Source organism: Drosophila persimilis, unplaced genomic scaffold, assembly GCF_003286085.1.
Source record: "Drosophila persimilis strain 14011-0111.01,24,50 unplaced genomic scaffold, DperRS2 tig00000000-arrow-pilon, whole genome shotgun sequence".
NCBI lineage: Eukaryota > Metazoa > Arthropoda > Insecta > Diptera > Drosophilidae > Drosophila > Drosophila persimilis.
In genome coordinates this window covers 854,246-872,033 of record NW_020825288.1, presented here as the reverse complement: position 1 = coordinate 872,033, position 17,788 = coordinate 854,246, and the positions used below count along the sequence as shown (strand labels likewise).

The following is a 17,788-nucleotide window of genomic DNA, read 5'->3' as shown; positions in this document are numbered from 1 at the left end:
TTCTTACAGAAACCAAGGGTATCGGGATCAGGATATGTATAGAAGAAACTAATCAAATGCATGAATACGTCTCAAACATATCAATTTGAGATAATTTCTTTATAATTTACGTTTTAAAACAGATTCTTCATATTATATTAACCAAATATGGTATACCCATGACCAAACTCCGGTTGACGTGACATTTCATACTCATTTACGTTGCCACTGTTTTTGCTGACCTTTTTTGTTTGAACCTTGCTGTAGGCAAAATACAATACATGCAAGTACTTAAAAGTTGTTGATCTTGTAGAAAATGTATTCATCAATGGCCTATAATGATATGGGCAAAGCTAAAGTTTTTAATTAGTTAGCATTATTCAACGGAATATCAAAATTGATCAATAGGAACGATTTTTCTCTTACGTTTTATTACGTTAAATTGTTTGACCATTTTCGCTAAAACCTCTTTTTACGCAAAATGCAATAAAAGCAAGTGGTTAAAATAAGCCAGTTAAGTAGAAAATTGATTCATTAATCGGATAAAGTTATAGGGACATGGCTAAATATTCTATATTGCTAGTAATATTTCACGGAATATCAAAAACGAAGAATTTGTAAAATAAAACTTTAATTCGTCAGTATATTTACGGTATATATTCGATAAGTCCGTCCGATTAACCCATTGTCAGCCAAGGGAGTATTTTATTATTCGACCAAAAATAATAGAAATTGAATTATTTTAGCCAAGTTCAGGTGAAAGATATCGCGGTTTTTCAGAGAACTTCAGAGAAGAGGTGGAATGGATCTACAAGAAGAATTTACAATCAGCTATATTTGCCGCCATTAACCTCAAGTCGTTAAACTGTTTAAAAAGAGGGGAGTTAAGAGGGTTAACAGAAATCCGCGGTGACAGACGACGCCAATTTTTAGCTTACAAACTAATTTCTAGAAGTTTTTCCTTAACATTTCGGCGAAAATGGGTAAAGAAAAGAGTGGAAAATCGTTCAGCATTAACGATTTGGTGTTTGCCAAGGTTAAGGGCTATCCGGCATGGCCAGCAAAAATCACAAAGTATATCAACAAAAAGTACAATGTTTACTTTTACGGCACGGGGGAGACCGCCAATATAAAAATCGAGGACCTCTTCCCATATGTTGAGAACAAGGAGAAATTCGCCACCGACAAGAATATGAAGCGAGCCAAGTTCAGCGAGGCAATGGACCAGATTGAAAGCGCACTCAAGGGGGAGGACTCGGCCCCGATCGATTTATCAAACCCCGATGATGGCGGTGCCGACGAACAGACCTCGGCCACCGAAACACCCATCCCGTCGAAGAACCCAACACCAATCGAAGTTCCAACTCCGACTCCTGAAGCGGCCGAGACTTCTGCTGCGGATGCTTCAAGCGTCGGAAACAGCAGCACTCAAAAGAAAGCCGCTGGCTCACGTAAGTCGAAGGGGGCTCCGAAACATGTGGACGGAGACTCTGAGGAGGCCGGCACCGATTCGGCTGACGGGCCACCGCCGCAAAAGCGGCGCGTCCCACCGGAAGGCATAGCTGCGACATCGACACCACCACCAGCAGCCAACTCCAGCTTGGCCAAGAAAACAGTGAAGAAGTCAAAGCCAACCGCTGCCGTGACACCCATTCAAAAGCGCTCGCGCCCAGCAAACGTAAGTTTCACGCAAAAGTCATACTCGTGCAAAATTAATTTGGGTTTCCTTCACACAGAATAAAGAGAATGACCTTTTGATGGTATATATGCCGACAGCCAAGTGCTTGGGCATCGACATCAACTACAACAAGCCGGAGAGATTCGAAAGTGCCGCTGCGGAGCAGTCCTGGATTGATAAGTCACGCAATGAGGCCTACGACCTGAAGCTGAAGCTGGAGTCGGGGCAGCTCGATCCCGACAGCCTGCCCGGGCGCATCATCATTGAGCCAACTCGGAATGAGATACCCAAGCAGGAGGCCGCGCGATTCATTGAGGAGATCATCGAGCACGAGGACGCTTTGTTCATGGAGCGGGACTTCATTCAGCTCTCCCAGCAACTGCGCGAGTGCCTGGGACTGCGCCGAGCCAATGTGGGCAAATGTCTGGAGATACTGGACCAGTTTAAGGACGTCGAGTTGACCAAGCTGATGCTGCTGCGCAATCCAGAGTGCGTGGACATAATGCGTCGTTTGCGCAGATATGTCGGCAACCTGGACCTCTGGAAGATGGACTACTCCGACGAGGTCGAGTTCAAGGAGAAGGCCCAGATCATACGTAAGGTGTCCTCGACCATATACGACGGGTTCAAGAGCCTCTTCAACTCGGCGTCGGAGGAAGACAACTTTTGGATGGAGTTCTGCGAGAAGGTCAAAATCTACAAGAGCTATACAAAAAACGTGAATGAGAACCTACGCGTCTCGATGAACGAGCGTGGCTACAACAGTCTCGTTGAGGCCAAGCAAGGCAATATCCCAGCTACCGCTAAAAAAGATTAAAGTAAAGAATACAGTATAATGTTTTAGCGCCAGTTACTACTCCATAATCCAACGATATAATAAGGTAAAACACTCGCACCCGCAATACAATGAATTTTGCGTGTCTGTATTGGACTATAATGAATTTTTTTAGTTACTCCTAAGCGGCTGAAGCTGAAATCCAGCACAATTGAGCTCCAGCTCCAGAACACGATGAACCCAACAAACAACACAAAGCAAAGTTCTATTGTGTAATCGATCAGATTACAAAAAGTAGACTCTTATTTGAAATAACTTCCTTATTTGCCTTCATTTTCGACGACTCTCGACGTGAAATCATCTTCAATTTATTGGATAAATGGATGAGTGAACCATGAACATTCACATCTTTCGATCCGTAAAATTTTATTTACTATGTGTGTAGAAATGTTTGATCAAGAATAAAGCTATAGATGATACATACGTAAATTACTCGAATAAACAATCTTTTTCGTTTATCTGGCCAGACCTCTACCAATCTACTGTTATTGAAGGCGACCCGACACGTGTTTCCTAGCATGCGTACAGTCTGCTGCTGCTTCTGCTGCGAGCGCTTTTCTTCTGCCTTTCGTCTAGAATCAGCGTAGTCGGCATCCGCTGCTTTTCCATCTTGTCTTTTATCTCGTGTGGGTCAGGTCAGAAAACGCTGCCTCTAACCGAAGACTGTTTTTACCTACACGTAAAATAATCATGGAATTTCCGCGTAACTCCGACCTATACGCAGTACAGTGAAGCAACCATTAAGTGATCTTTGATAAAAAAAAATATTTCATTTTTGATTTCATAATTAAGCAATTAAAATAAATTGAGAAATGCCTTATTTAAATTCATTAATCAATTAATCGTTCCTTGAAAGTGGCCACCTGCTTGCAGCACATGTACATAGTATAGTAGATCTTAAGAAGCTAATAGTATAATAATCAGTGCCCCTCCTTGGCATCGCCTATGCCGTCTGGCAGAATCGCAAACATCGCCTCCGACTCGGGCAGACAGGGGGAATCGTAGATCTTGCAGATGCGCGTCTCCCCCTTGCCCTTTCGCAGATAGAGTCGAGTGGTGGAGGCATGCGCCAGAATATGCCCTCCCACCGGCTTCTTGGCGTCAGCAACAAACATGCCACCACCGCCGTCCAGCTGGGCTGTCACCTGGTTGGTGATGACCACAGCCACCCCGAACTCGTCTGCCAAGCGCTGAAGCTGCCGCATGCACAATCCCAAGTGGTTCTGCCGGGCGGCCAGCTCGCCCCGTCCTATGTAGTCCGAGCGGTAGAGGGCCATGACGCTATCGACAATAACAGCGGCATATCTGGAGGTTTAGAAGCAATAAGAAATTAGGATTCTTTGGCCACGATCCCAGATGGATTCTAGATGCGTACATACCTGGTTTCAAACAGCATGCCCGCAGCCATTTGTAACAGTTTGGTTTGCTGATCGCTGTTGTAGGCCCGGGCACAGGAAACGTTGTCCAAAACCTCGGATTCATTCAGTTTGAACCTTTGGGCAATGGCCGAGAGACGTTCCGTGCGGAAGGTGCTCTCTGTGTCTATGTACAGGCATTTGCCCTCGCCTCCCTTCTGGCTGATGGGCAGCTGGCAGGTGACTGCCAGGGTGTGGCAGATTTGAGTCTTGCCACAGCGGAACTCGCCAAAGATCTCAGTAATAGAACCCGTCTCGATGCCGCCGCCAAGCAGCTTGTCCAACTCCTTGGAGCCAGTTGTCAGCATAACGACATCTGCGCGCATCTGATGGAAGGTACGGGCACTGAGAAAGCCAAGGGGCACCATTTTTGAGGCTTCGGAAATGATTTGATCCACCTTGGACCCACCGAGGCCGGGAATGGCCAGTAGGTGCTTGCGCGTCGCGTTGGCCACAGCATCCACCGTGTGAAGGCTTGCCTGCTGCAGTAGCTTTATGTCCTTGGCAGTTATACTGCCGCCCTATCGTTGATTCGTCAATAAATAAATACAGCTTATGATTTGGTGCAGCTAGATCTCCGATCGACAGCAACTTACAATCAATTTCGTGACATTTAGTGGGCCATTCTCCTCTTCCTCCACCGAATTCGTCAATGCATCCATTTTGGCCCCAATGTACAAGTCGACAACTATATATCGAGTCTCTTTTTTTTAAATTCTCAATTTCTGGGTCAAAATTTCGTCAAAGGGAAGCGCGGGCTGTCCAGAGTGCTAGAGGTGGAAGACCATCGATTAATTGTTTTCGATGTTTAACAGTAAAACATCTAGGAAACATGATGTTTAGATATCATTACACTTAAAAGTACCATACGTAGCTTTTTCGTTCAAAAATATGATACAGATTAAATTAAATGTGAAAACAATATTGATGACTGGCACAGAGATCAAGCAATATCGCGTGAATCATGAGTGACTATTATTATTTTGATGTGAAACTGTGAGTGGGACAATAAACGTCAGCTCCTTGTCTATAATATAATAATTTTTCTTGTTTTTAGAAAGCTCCGCAACCCCGAGGCTATTATTTTCACACCCATCTTCTTTCGTAGCTGTGTTCTAAACGCTCTAGAGAGTTTCTTCGGCGATCTGGGAGGAAAGACCAACATGGACATTGTTAAATTTTGTGACAAGCAGCAGCGCATTGTTTTCCGTGTTCCCGAAGAGTTCTTTGAGCGGACCCGAACCGCACTGTCGTTGATAGGCCACTACCAGGAAGTACCTTGCCACTTTCAAGTGATAGGCACCTCTAAGACAGCTCTAGACTTCGACAAGGATATTTCCGCAAAAGCAGCTCGGAGATGTTGAAAGTAAGCCGACGTCCTGTACTCCAGCTCCTGATCAACGATCTGACAGACACTTCCAATTAAAATGAATAGTTTCCACAGTTTCGGCATGTTAAATCGGTTACATTAAACATTCACAATTAGATTTGAATTATTGTAAAATTAATAAATTGTTTTCCGATTTTAAATTCTGCGCGTTTTAGCTGCTATCTATCGCTGGCTTCGCTATCGTCTATCGCTGTCTACCTATCGCTCCTATCCAGCTGTTTGACACAACGTGAAAAGCAAAAAATTACATAAAAAATATACGCCGGCATTTAACAAGTTTTCAACCGAACTTTAATGAATAAGGAGTCCCCCCCAAGCGTGTTCGGGAACATCACAGCGCCAACCAAAGAATGAAAGATTCCCAATACCTGGATGTTAAGCTGTAAGTAGAAACACGTGCATCTTTCGTAAATAATGCAAGTGGCAATGAATTTACAGAAAACTTCGTGACACCGAGTCTATTGTATTGACGCCTGGCTACTTGATTGGCTGCATTCTCAACTCCCTGGAAAGCTTATTTGGAGAAATCGGAGGCAAGACATCGTTGGATATTGTGAAATTCAGTGCAGCGGAACGACGACTTATCTTGCGAGTGCCTCAAGAATTCGTTGAGCGCGCGCGTATTGCTGTTACCTTAATAGGCCACTACCAGGAGGTGCCTTGTCACTTTCAGGTGCTAAACGCATCAAAAAATCAGCTGGACTTTGATAGCAAGAACGACGAAAACGTCGTCAAACTTTAGTGAAATTATTAGCAGGGAGGCATTAAGATGTCATTTTCATTTTGCAAACAGTTCGGCAAGGACAAGGTTATCTTCGTGACCAAGGAAGACCATGCGACTCCAAGCACAATTGAGCTGCCGGCGCCAGAGCCGGCTGAGGGCGTAATCACAAAGGACGGCAACATTAACTGGAGCTGTCCCTGCTTGGGAGGTATGGCCACAGGACCGTGCGGCGTTGACTTTCGCGAGGCATTTAGTTGTTTCCAGTACAGCAAAGCGGAGCCCAAGGGATCAGATTGCTTTGAGGCCTTCACCAAAATGCGCGACTGCTTCCAGCTTTATCCCACCGTCTACAACAAAGCCAATGGCGGCATCGATGATGACGATGATGATCCACTGGCTGATGCTTTACCCGTTGACACTTCGTCTGAAGTTCCAGTCAAGGAGGATCAGCCGGCCGAAAGTGGGGCACCTGCTCCACCCGCTGAAGTTGTGCCGTCGCAGACCAGCTCGGCGGTAGAGAAGGCTCAATAAGACAACATTTATGATTACTATGGAAATTTCTGGAAAAAATAAAACATGCCGAAAGTCCCTAAAAAGATTCTCCCTTAAAAATAAAATATTTTGAAAATATTCTTATACAAATATTTTATTTTCACAAAACCATCGATAGTACTATTTTCGCTCGTCCAAGAAAAATATCGTCTGCAAATATATTATCAAAATATATCGATACATAGATATATTAAAATTACATCCCTAGCTGACATATAAACACGTAAAAATATTAATTTCGTGACGAAAAATGCTGTAAGCGCATTGTAAAATGCATAAAGTGCATATAAATCTCATATGTGAGATGTTAGATCGCGAGTTGAATATCAAGTCCGTGCAGAACTTCAAAGTGCAATAATAATACTCGAAGTGCCATCAAAATAACCTTGTGCTCGTGTCAGCAGTTGTTTTGTTCAGAAATAAGTAATTGACGTGCAAGAAATAATGCAAAACTAAGTAGAAAGTCCACAGGGGGCATTAAATAATAGCAATAACCCAATATCTCAAAAGTTTAAGAGGAAAATACAGTGACTGTGACTGTGAATGTGAATGTGTTAGTGGCACCAATCGGGCACAACACAACACAACACGCACACACATACACGCGCATAGAGAATTTCAGCTAGTTTTCATAAAACATACACATAAAAAAGTAACAACAACACCGAACGCGATAATAAATAAAAAGAAAAGAACAGCAACAAAACAGCAAAAGCAACAGAAGCAACAACGAAGAGTCTCAAAAAGAGACTGGGGAAAACACTCCGATAACAACAAGAAAACTAAGGGAACAACAACACAATCAAGGAACCACCACATTCTCCACATCGACAGATTTTGAATGCTGCTGCATTTTGATCATTGGAGACAAAATGGTTTCGTTAATTGCTACAATCGATGCGGCAGCGGAGGCGCAAAAACAGCGTAACGCCGCCGACCCCGCTGCTGCTTCTTCGAGCATCTCTGCCACTGGCAGCGCGCTAGCCAAGGCTTCTCCAGGATCAGGATCGAACCTGACTGCCAGCGGCAAGCCCAAGGAGAAACGCAGGTGAGTCCCCAAGCGTCCCGCCCAATCACCCACCAATCGGATGTCTTTAAATCAGTTGCTTTTGCTATTGCATAAGCTCTTGCTTTCTTTTTCTCGCCGCCGCCGCTGCTGCTGCTGCTGCTACTGGTGCGGCGTCGTAGCGGTCGCCTTCTATTGCTATCGTCACGTTTTTTCCTCTCGTTTTTCTGCACAAGTACATATTTGAAAACTGGAAGTAGTAGATATGGGAATGGAATGGAGGCTATTATCAATCGGCGATCTATCGATCATTACTGGTCCTGACTGGAAGGTCGTTCATCTGGTAATCAGGTGGATGGGTGGTGGTACGTCCCTACCGATCGTTGCCATCGGATAAGCATCAATTTCCTACGGAGCGGATAGGATAGGAGGATGATTTTCCTATCGCGCGTCCGTCAGTGGCTGCTGACGAACGATCCAAAACAAAACAAAATAAAAGGGGGGAAATAATAGAAAACTAAAACCAATCATCAATCACACACTCGACTAATTTTGCATTTGCGATAATTATACAAGCTTGTGACGCGAAGGCAGGCCGAGTAAAAGAGAACGCAATGACCGAGACCCCTGACCTTGAACGAGCGAAAGACAAAACTGAAATCGCTACCACGATGCATATGCATGGATCGGATCGGATTGGATAGTATCAGTTTGCACGTCATTATATGATACGATATACCAATCCACGACCGCACTTTGGAAGCGGAAATACTCAAGGAGGCAGCACTTGTTGCTCGGCAAGGAGCAGCGGGGTCCTGGCTTTATTTTTAGATCAATGCATTGTTCTGTTTCTCTGCCTCCTGAACCGTGCTTTGGACTATTTTTATCAGAAGAGAAAAAGAAAAACCTGTTGTGTTCGATTATGTCGATCCACGCAGCCCAACCAACCCCTCACTCCACTGAATACCGACCTAGTACATTGTAAAACCAACCTGTTTTTCCCCGCGTGCTTTGTTTTCTTTTTTCGTGTGTGTTTTGTTTTCGAATTCTGTGGCCTGCCTCCTCCACCTGGCCACGCCCCTCTTAAAAGTTTACTTTGTTGATCGCATAAAATGTTAAGTTTATGTTTTATTTAAAACATTTACACTCTACCAAATCGTGGGCTCAGGCCTACGTGACGTGAGGCTACTGGAAACCCAATGCAAAGTCAATGCAAAGCTAAACTCTGAAAAGCTGAAAAGCGGTTGACTGCGGCAGTAGTTTTCCCCATTCATTCCGAACTGGTTATCCATCTATCGCACATACACCTCCAATTGACTTACTATTTGCCCATTGTTTTTAGTGAAAGCTAATGGAAGTCTTTAATGGAATCTAAGGGAACGAGCGTCAATCGATTTCAATTGATCGAAACTATCAACTATCGATGACCGAAACATGCACCAGTGCAGCTCTGATCTCGACCTTAATCGCAAGGGAAGTATGTATAAACATGGGGTCCAATAGAAGGGGGGAGACGAGAATTATTTATATAGAAATAGTATGTTTGAATTCGTTTACACGCTTTTGCCAAGGTATTCAAAATAAACAGCAAAGACAAGGCGCAGAAAACGACGCATAAGACTTAAAAAAAAAACAACTCAACAATAAATAAAATTCCAATACCAACGCACAAAAGTAAAACACACGCACACACCATACAAATGCCACGCACATACATGCATACACACATATCTGTATGTAATATGTACATATACATGTACATGTGCATACGTATATTGTAAAATATTTAAATGATATGCGCTGTTGTTGTTGCTGGGCCGCCGCCGCAGCAGCAGCAGCAGCAGCCTCTGTCTGGCCAGCGACGACCTACTTTTTGCGCAATCGAACTAAAAATGAGACGACACGGGGAGGGAATGGAGGATGGAATCAGCCCACTGGATTGTGGAGTGCGAGTGAGAGAGAGGCGTGCGAGGTATTGTTTGTGTCCCGCATTAGGTCTTGTGGAGTTTTTGTTGTTGGTAATTTCCTCGTCTTCTCGTATTTTTTGTTCGGTTTCTGTTTTTGTTGTTGCTTTTCTCGGCTGCTGCTGCTCTTTTCGATTAAATGGAACCTGGTGCAGCGGCAGAGCCAGCGATGATGCAGCGGCAGAGGAATCGCCTTTTAATCTCCCTGTCCCTCGGGCCATTACGCTTCGTATCAGAAGTTTGCTACGCACACACGAGGGCAAGCGAATGAAAGAAAAGGAAAGGGACACCCATCCATGAACCGATCGCTATGCCTGCTGTTGTAGGGTATCCAAACTTCGGCCCCACATCGCAATTGGCGTAAGATTTGTGGTGTAAATTATGATTCTTTTTTTCGCTGGCAGGGAAAGTTTATTATTACCTACTATATAGTATGTATGTACATATGTATGTATGTGTGAAAATGAACCATAAGTTGTACAAAATACGTTTTTTCTGATCATTCAAAATTCGAGGGTTGCTTAAGCCTGCATTAATCCACAGTATTCATCCAATCGCAGTTACACTCATGCCCCTTCAACGCGTTCGAGAAATCGGTTTGTGTGTGCGTGTACATGCATATTGTGCACACACAACATTATTGCATACACGGAGATCGGGGTGGTGCATGTCCAAACGTGTATGTTCGTGTATGCGTACACCGCGTGTGCTTGCTTTAAAAGTGTGTGTGGCCTGCGCATAGACGGCTTACAGTGGGACAAATAAATTAATAAAAAATTTGTTATATGTACATATATCCTCTGATCCTCTGAGATGAAACTTGAATGATATATAGGTTTCCATTGAATAATAAATATATTAGGAGTAACTCGACTCCAGGGTTATGCTGCTTTCAGCCATGACTGACAGCATTGTAGCATTCAGGCAAACATCCAGGACGGACCATATAATTTCCCTTAGCCGGAGACGTTGGGCTCTTGACCCCGGGCTGTCAGTCCCTACCCCCCTCCCGCCCTTCGGTTATAATTTTAGTTTTCGTTTTAGTTCTAGTTGCGATGCGATGCCGCGTCGCTGCTATCTCGTTGTTTCACTTTCCTACTCGCATCATGTTTGCAAAACTAATTTAAATATTTAACTATATTATGCTCTATAGATAATTATAATCTGTGCTCTCCGCCGAAGCAAGAGATTCGTCAGACGACACGCCCGTCCCGGCCCGTTCCGGCCCGTCCGTGCGTCCGTCAAAATATTTAGTCATTGTCTTGTTGCTGGATGGTGGATGGTGCTACTGCAGGCGGGGTGAGTCATGCCACAGACAGCTCCATCCTGGCAACAGCTTCAACCGAGGCGATCCTTTGGGGCTTTTCCGGCCACGCTGCAAAGTATGCTACGCAGCGCACGGCGCACGGTGCACGCTGCACGAAGGCTCTTAATTATCAAACAGACAAGTGGCGTGGACTGATATTAGTTGTAATTTATGTGCCTCCAATTTGAATTCGCTACCGACCCCCACCCCTGCCCCTCCCCGACCAGGCGGCGTTATCTCCCTGAACGGGAGGGCGGGTGGTGAGCGAGCTTCCAGCTCCACTACGGAATTCTGTTCTGTTTTCCATTCGTTTCGGTTTCTTTTATCTTATCGGAGCCGCGCAGTTGTCCGGATAGCGAACTTCTGCCTGATACGAGCAGAAAATCTGACACTAATGTCAGACTCTCTCCCTCTCTGTCCCGCTCGCGTTAATTGCGATTTCGGGGTCCGTCCGGAACGGGTATAAATATGGTAGCTCGGGAGCCAGGGAACCTTTCGCTCGTTCGCAGTCCGGACTCCCGTACGCCGTGTTTTCAGTCGCTCCGCCTAAAGAAAACGTTAAGTGAAGTAAAAGCCAAATCAAAATAACACTAAATCCACGCGCCATTATCAGTAACGTTATCAGAGCAGTGGAAGCTACGCCCGCGTGTGTGTGTGTGAGTGTGCGTGCGTTAGTGCTTTTTGGGTGCGGAATCATCGATGGGCATAGCCGGATAGAGAGATTCCAGCGAAAGATTCCATGTTCAACTCCTGCAATGCCTGGGAAAACTGCGACTTTTCCTGTCCCGGCGAGAGCACCGTCTCCTCCACCTCCTTCTACGGCGAGGATCCTTTCTTCGACTGCGATCTGAAGCCGCAGGCAGCCGCAGGCCAGCAGCTGCCCCTCGGGAATGGCTCGGTGTACGGCCGCATGCCGATCCATGAGCCCGCCGTGAACTTCAACAACGGCACCTTCTACAATGCAGCAGACCCTTCCATGGTGCAGCAGCAGCGCCCCTTCGTGGGCGCCATGCTGGGTCCCAGTGGGGGGATGCGCTACCATCCCTACCAGCAGGGGCAGCATCAGCAGGATGCCTTCTACCAGCAGCAACAGCGGGGCAGCTTGCTGAACGTCTCCACGCCGTGCCGGGAGAGCCGCCGCCCCTGGAGCTACGCCTACTGCTACGGCTACACCCCCACGGACACCCAGCCCTGCCAGTTCTCGCAGTTTGTGGACATCGAGGATTTTATGTAAGTGGCAGAGAAGCAGCCCCAAGCCCCAACGAAGGGAACCTGTTGGAACGAAACGGAACGGAACAGACCCCTTATCTATGCTTATTTGTTGTTCGTTTTATAATACAATAATATTTTGATACGAATGCCCACACACAGACGCAGACGAAGACGCAGACTGCCAGCAAGATGGAGGCTGAAAATTGAGGCTCCAATGAGTCAAGGTCCGCGCTAGGTTTTCCCCAACAGAGCGGAACGGAACGGAACGGAACAGACGCGGTGTGTGTGTGGGGGGGGAACTTTCCCTCTCATTGCGGTCTATATTTGCTTCCAAGAACGGTGGGGGTGCTTTAAATACCTCAGTTGCTCCCACAATCTTCTGATTGATAAAAGAATTCAACAATCGAAGAGAGCGAGCTCTATAGTCGACTGTTAGATACCGCCTAAGAGGCACTCGAAAAGAGATGCAATCCTAGAAAGGAATACCTGCTATGAATCTACTATATCCTGGGGCACATTCGCGAGTGTTGCACGCCCAAAGATGCTCTCGAAAAGAGCCTCCTATGAGGGACTAGCATACTCTCCAATTTACTATACCCCCGGGGCAGTAAATGGGTTCTGGTGGAATCGTAGAATAAACCTAATTATAGGACCTCGAAGATCAGTGGATTATTGCTCTTCAGAAAGCAGATATCACACCTAAATCATTGTGGCATTCCATGAATATTCCTTATGCCAATAAATATGATCGGATATACCCTTCCACTCTACGGAATGGCGGGTGTTCTTTTGTTGTGGAACTGCTGTTATCTACTTCGATCGCTATATTGTACGGGTATGCTGGGTGTTTCCCAAATGATTTATTGGGGCACGTGGCACTTCGGCAACAAAGGAAGGCCGCCCGTCGTCTCCGTTTACAACAATCTCTCTCCCTCTCTTTTGGGGATTGACGCAGATCTTCCCTGGAGACATTCTGCATTCAGGCGGCGTCCAGTGCGATGCCAGAAATGGAAATGAGATTCGTGTTTACGTTTTGCACACGCCTCGGGCCCGCAAATGTGGTGTTTGCCAGTCCCAGTCTCAATGCTAATGAGATGGCAACTAACCACTGACGTACAGTGCAACACCACGGTTATCGCCGACACCGCACTCGACTATCCACAGATACCCTCAGATGCAGACCCCCGCGATGGATTTATGCTCCGCCCAAACATTTCCCGTCCCCGACCTCTTGCTCCCGCTATTTACTGCCGCATGACCTTGAGACGGCTGCCTCCGATTGTATTTCAAAGTGGCTGCAGCACGGCCCGGCCCGGTATCTCCACGAAGAGCGCGATCCCCGCCCGGTGGGAGGGTTCAAGGCTTGTCCTGGAGCCTAGCATTCCGTTTCGCTTCGTTCTGGTCTGTAACCACGCGGTTGGAGCATGGATCGGACCCCCTTCGGATCCCCTTGGGGCTGCGCTTTGGAGCGGAAATACTTAACAGCAGCAACAGCCACAGCCACAATAATGGCAATGCCATTCCGCCCGCTGGCCGGCACTCTCTGAATATTTAAAAGCAAAATATTTGCTTCTGTTCTAATGAGCATTCAATGGCTCCCCCACTGTCCCCCACTATCCCCCTCTGTCCCCCGTATAAGCAGGCCATTAGCATGCAGTCGAAGCCGTTCGCTCGCTCGCTTTCTATGGGGGGACTCCCACGCGCGGCTATCGTGTTTCTGGCGCACAAACATTATTTATTTATACACGAAATAATCAAAATATACGAATATACTCCACTGATAGGCTTCTGAAATAATACGAGAGTTATCTAAGGCGGCGGCTGCTGCATTTCATTTATTTCAGGCTTCATTCTCCTCGATTTCTGCTTTTTTTTTTTGAGTATTTTTCCCCTCAGCCGATGGAAAATGATTGACAATGAAAAATCCCTACTTATCGGTTGCTTCTCTTATTCTCTGTCCGAAAAGAAACAAGATATTAAAGCTCTGTTCCAAGTTGAACAACGAAGTGTGGAGTACCCTTTCTATGCCTTTTTTCGTCATAGCCTCCTCTCGCTCTCACTGCATGCTTTTCCCATAGGGCTGTCTCGGTTTTTGCAGTTAGTCGGCATAGTCTATCGGCGATTAGTAGGAAGATCTAGTTCGATAAGTGTTATCGATATCTGCATGGTTTCAGGGTTTTCAACTATTAATAAAGATTTACATGGTACGAAATATCGTAATTGGAAAACCTGAAAGTGAATTCCATCCGAGAGTATCCGAGAAACGAATTACATGTCGCGTGCATGACTGTCCCAACTGAAATACCCCCTACTCGTGGAGGTAATGGCAAGACGACACCCCCAAACCCACCATAATGGACAGCCCCTGGCAATGGGCTTTCGGAGATTGAAGTTTCAAGTTTTCCTGTCTTTGTCTTACGGCGGCTGATATGGAATGCCTTTGGCCGCACACTCCTCCTCCGCCGCCGCCTCCGTCTCCGCGTGACTGCTGTGGCTCCCGACTGTTGCCAGGTGGGGGACCGCTCTTTGTCCCTTCCCAGTGGGTGGGGCGATCAGTGCTTCGTTGGCGAATTTGGGCTTTCGATTTGTCTGCCGCACGAGCAACGGGAGAGCTACGTGCGAAAGCCATCGTCGTGTCATGTCTAGGGGTTATATAAGTCTGCCCCTACCCCGCCCTTCTCCGAGCTTCCGACTTGCGAATGAATAACAAATTACTAAATAAATATTACATATGCTTTATTGACGTAGAGGAGACACGGGTTATGTTGGGGCTGGTCGGATTGCTTCCCCCCCACCCCTTTGGCATCACGAGATTTTCTTGGCAAACATTTTGGTATGTCTCTGCCATTCGCAGAATTTCCCAAAATAGTATCTGTCCGTGGGTCTGTGTGTGGGGTCAGTGTCCTCCCCTCTAGAGAGGGATTCAGAGACTTTAATGGGTAAACCCCTAGGGAGATGCTTGTGGCCAGATCGTTGAGCGGCAGAGCAGAGATCTCCCTTCTGGTGAAATATTCCCACTGGTGAAATTTCCACTCGGAGTCTCCGTCTCCGTCTCTGTCTCCGGCCAGCCAGCCGGCCTTATCAGTCGAACGTGTGACTGCTGGCTATTTTGGATTTTCTCGGGAACGCATCTTATCTTAGGCCCCCCTCGGGTGACACTTCCCTAAACCCCCGCGAAAAGAGAAACCACAAATACCTGAGAGTCGTGGTAGGTCAGGGCTCTCTCTCTCCCTCTCTCTCTCGTTCTCTCTTTCTGGAGGGGTCTCTGGCTGCCATGAACTCTGGCCTCCGACGAGAGGCTCGCAGAAAAGCGAATTTTTTGCCGCTCAATTGAAAAATTGCGAACGCCGTTGTGTGTCGCGCGGAATTGAATCAAATCCAATCAAATGCAGCAATTGATTGCAGCACGCATCCCAGCAGCCTCCCTTTGCTCTCCGAAGAGTGGCCTACGTGATCTGTGCGGTCTGTACTCATTTCTCCTCTCTCTCTTGTGCCCCGTTTCAGGAACAACGAGAAGCGCAAGGAGAAGTCCCGCGATGCGGCCCGTTGTCGCCGCTCCAAGGAGACGGAGATCTTTATGGAGCTCTCGCAGGTGCTGCCCCTCAAGAACGACGATGTGAATCAGCTGGACAAGGCCTCCGTGATGCGCATCACAATCGCCTTCCTCAAGATACGCGAGATGCTGCAGTTTGGTGAGTCTTTTTCGTTGTCATTCCCTGAGTGCATGAATCATTCATGAATATTCGTTCGTTTCAGTGCCGTCTTTGCGCGACTGCAAAGAGACACCGTCGGGAATCAAGCAGGACATCGACGAGCCCGAGGTGAAGCCCAAGCTGGAGCTGAGCAGCGAGGAGTGGCTCGATGGCACCGCAGAGGCCAGCCATTTGCTGAAGGAGACCATGGACGGGTTCCTGCTGGTGCTCTCCCACGAGGGCGACATCACCTACGTCTCCGAGAACGTGGTCGAGCACTTGGGCATCACAAAGGTGAGTGGATCCTGGAGGTAGACCCTTACTGCATGTTTTAACCCGTTCCGTTTCCTTCTTGGCAGATCGACACTCTGGGCCAGCCGATCTGGGAGTACTCGCATCAGTGCGACCACGCGGAAATCAAGGAGGCCCTCAGCCTGAAGCGCCACGGCACGGCCGTGAAGGACGAGCAGCAGCTCGAGTCCGGGGTGAGCACCCACCATCGTGACCTGTTCGTGCGCCTGAAGTGCACCTTGACCAGCCGCGGACGCAGCATCAACATCAAGAGTGCCACCTACAAGGTGGGATACCTATCTGTCACGCTGTCTGTGCGATCTCTGAGTAATCTGTAATCTCTGTGACCCTCCCGCAGGTCATTCACATCACGGGACACTTGGTGGTCAATGGCAAGGGTGAGCGTGTGCTCATTGCCATCGGGCGACCCATACCGCACCCCTCGAACATCGAGATACCCCTGGGCACCAGCACCTTCCTCACAAAGCACTCGCTGGACATGCGCTTCACCTACGTGGACGACAAGTGAGATTCCTCCGCCACTGAGCGAACCCCTGAGAACCCCTTTCTAACTTTCGACTTGATCTTTCAGGATGCTGGGCTTGCTGGGGTATGCGCCCAACGATCTGCTGGACACTTCGCTGTTTGTCTGCCAGCACGGAGCCGACTCCGAGCGCCTCATGGCCACCTTCAAGAGCGGTGAGTGGACGCCGGACTCGCGAATTCATTAAAACTAACGGCCAGGCAGAGACCAGACCAACTAATTCCAAACTAATTACTTAAATGTGCAAATTAAAGCGCGTTCCTCGTTAGTTTCCGCCACGAAGCGGTGCACGCGGAGACAGCACCAGGAACAGGAAGCGGAGAGTCCTGCGCATCAAAACAAAGTTGTCACTCGTCCGAGAACATTACCTGTTCCACGTCGAAGCAGCAGCAGCGGCAGCAGCAGTTGCCATAGCTTATTGCATTTAATTAGTTGTAGCACCTCTCCCTCCGTCTCTCTGATTGGAGGGAGTGGAGAGGCGTGGAGTGGCGTGGCGTGGCGTGGCGTGGCGTGGAGGGACAAAGGCCATTAGTCTGTGACTTGGCTCTGGCTCTGGCTCTGCTTTAATTTCACTTTAGTTGCTAATTAGCTTTTGCGAAACTAAATGAATTGGTCAGGCAGCGAGCGCGAGGGAGAAACGAGGGGAAGGAGACAGTGGACTGGAGACAACGGAAATCTCTGTTCGCTTCGGTGACAAAAAACTTTTGAGGCTGTGATTCAATTATGTTTCCATGAATTCCATTCCCCGGCTACTGCTGTCAGGGGAGGGGGGCTGGGGGCAGAGCTACAACTAAATTATGTCTTACTGATTAGGCATGACATTCAGCCAGGGGGCTCCGCACTTGAGCCATCAAGCCACAGCCCTGGCAATCCATTACCACCTATCATGCCCGGCGGAGCCCTCGGCGCGCGTTTGCAATCAATTTTCATAAGCCAAAGTATCTTGAACCGATCAATAGATAAATTTGCGAGTGTTTCTGTGTGTGGAATGAAGTCATTTGTGTGTTGTTTGGACAGGGGTCTCCCCCTTTAAGCCATGATTAAAGCCATGGCTTGGACATGGACCGCAGCACTAAGCACTTTTGCCCAAACCCCCTGCCGCCCCCCGCGCTCATGTTATTGTTTGCTTATTTGTTGCTCTTAATGGCCGCGTCATGTCGTCTACATTGACCAAATAATGTTGCCACTGCCTCTGCCTCT

General features: G+C 47.4%; 6 protein-coding genes across 8 annotated transcripts in view; 5 read left to right on the top strand and 1 right to left on the bottom strand.

The window, feature by feature from the left end:
- Positions 1 to 886: 886 nt before the first annotated feature.
- LOC6594898 (PC4 and SFRS1-interacting protein) lies at positions 887 to 2,924 on the top strand. 2 transcript variants are annotated; one of them, XR_003409339.1, is made up of 3 exons: positions 887 to 1,657; positions 1,716 to 2,538; positions 2,608 to 2,924. XR_003409339.1 is itself a non-coding variant. In XM_002020462.2 (2 exons), the coding sequence occupies exons 1-2, from the start codon at positions 959 to 961 to the stop codon at positions 2,472 to 2,474; spliced, it is 1,458 nt and encodes a 485-aa protein (XP_002020498.1). In that variant the 5' UTR covers positions 887 to 958; the 3' UTR covers positions 2,475 to 2,924. The 2 variants fall into 2 exon arrangements, 1 of the variants encoding a protein (XP_002020498.1); XM_002020462.2 differs by having other exon boundaries at positions 1,716 to 2,924.
- LOC6594899 (DNA repair protein Rad51 homolog) lies at positions 2,762 to 4,647 on the bottom strand. Its single transcript, XM_002020463.2, has 3 exons — positions 4,504 to 4,647; positions 3,872 to 4,428; positions 2,762 to 3,797 (listed from the first exon to the last, which is right to left on the bottom strand). Exons 1-3 carry the CDS (start codon positions 4,567 to 4,569, stop codon positions 3,413 to 3,415), a joined length of 1,008 nt encoding a protein of 335 aa, XP_002020499.1. The 5' UTR covers positions 4,570 to 4,647; the 3' UTR covers positions 2,762 to 3,412.
- Positions 4,648 to 4,838: 191 nt separating this feature from the next.
- Positions 4,839 to 5,380, top strand: LOC6594900. Its single transcript, XM_002020464.2, has 2 exons — positions 4,839 to 4,903; positions 4,965 to 5,380. The coding sequence occupies exons 1-2, from the start codon at positions 4,872 to 4,874 to the stop codon at positions 5,269 to 5,271; spliced, it is 339 nt and encodes a 112-aa protein (XP_002020500.1). The 5' UTR covers positions 4,839 to 4,871; the 3' UTR covers positions 5,272 to 5,380.
- A 154-nt stretch (positions 5,381 to 5,534) lies between these two features.
- LOC6594901 lies at positions 5,535 to 6,055 on the top strand. The gene is made up of 2 exons (XM_002020465.2): positions 5,535 to 5,679; positions 5,736 to 6,055. The coding sequence occupies exons 1-2, from the start codon at positions 5,648 to 5,650 to the stop codon at positions 6,037 to 6,039; spliced, it is 336 nt and encodes a 111-aa protein (XP_002020501.1). The 5' UTR covers positions 5,535 to 5,647; the 3' UTR covers positions 6,040 to 6,055.
- On the top strand, positions 6,056 to 6,617 carry LOC6594902 (mitochondrial intermembrane space import and assembly protein 40-B). The gene has a single exon (XM_002020466.2). It carries the CDS (start codon positions 6,067 to 6,069, stop codon positions 6,550 to 6,552), a length of 486 nt encoding a protein of 161 aa, XP_002020502.1. The 5' UTR covers positions 6,056 to 6,066; the 3' UTR covers positions 6,553 to 6,617.
- Positions 6,618 to 6,892: 275 nt separating this feature from the next.
- The window catches only part of LOC6594903 (protein similar), a 64,116-nt gene continuing 53,220 nt past the window's right edge, over positions 6,893 to 17,788 (top strand). Inside the window, exons 1-6 of one of the 2 annotated variants that reach the window (XM_026987132.1) lie at positions 6,893 to 7,621; positions 15,566 to 15,753; positions 15,818 to 16,047; positions 16,113 to 16,331; positions 16,403 to 16,569; positions 16,637 to 16,743. In XM_026987132.1, coding sequence (XP_026842933.1) covers positions 7,446 to 7,621; positions 15,566 to 15,753; positions 15,818 to 16,047; positions 16,113 to 16,331; positions 16,403 to 16,569; positions 16,637 to 16,743 — 1,087 coding nt within the window. In that variant the 5' untranslated portion in view covers positions 6,893 to 7,445. Of the gene's footprint in view, positions 7,622 to 11,366; positions 12,080 to 15,565; positions 15,754 to 15,817; positions 16,048 to 16,112; positions 16,332 to 16,402; positions 16,570 to 16,636; positions 16,744 to 17,788 lie in introns of those variants that run through there. The other variant, XM_026987135.1, reaches the window with a different exon arrangement.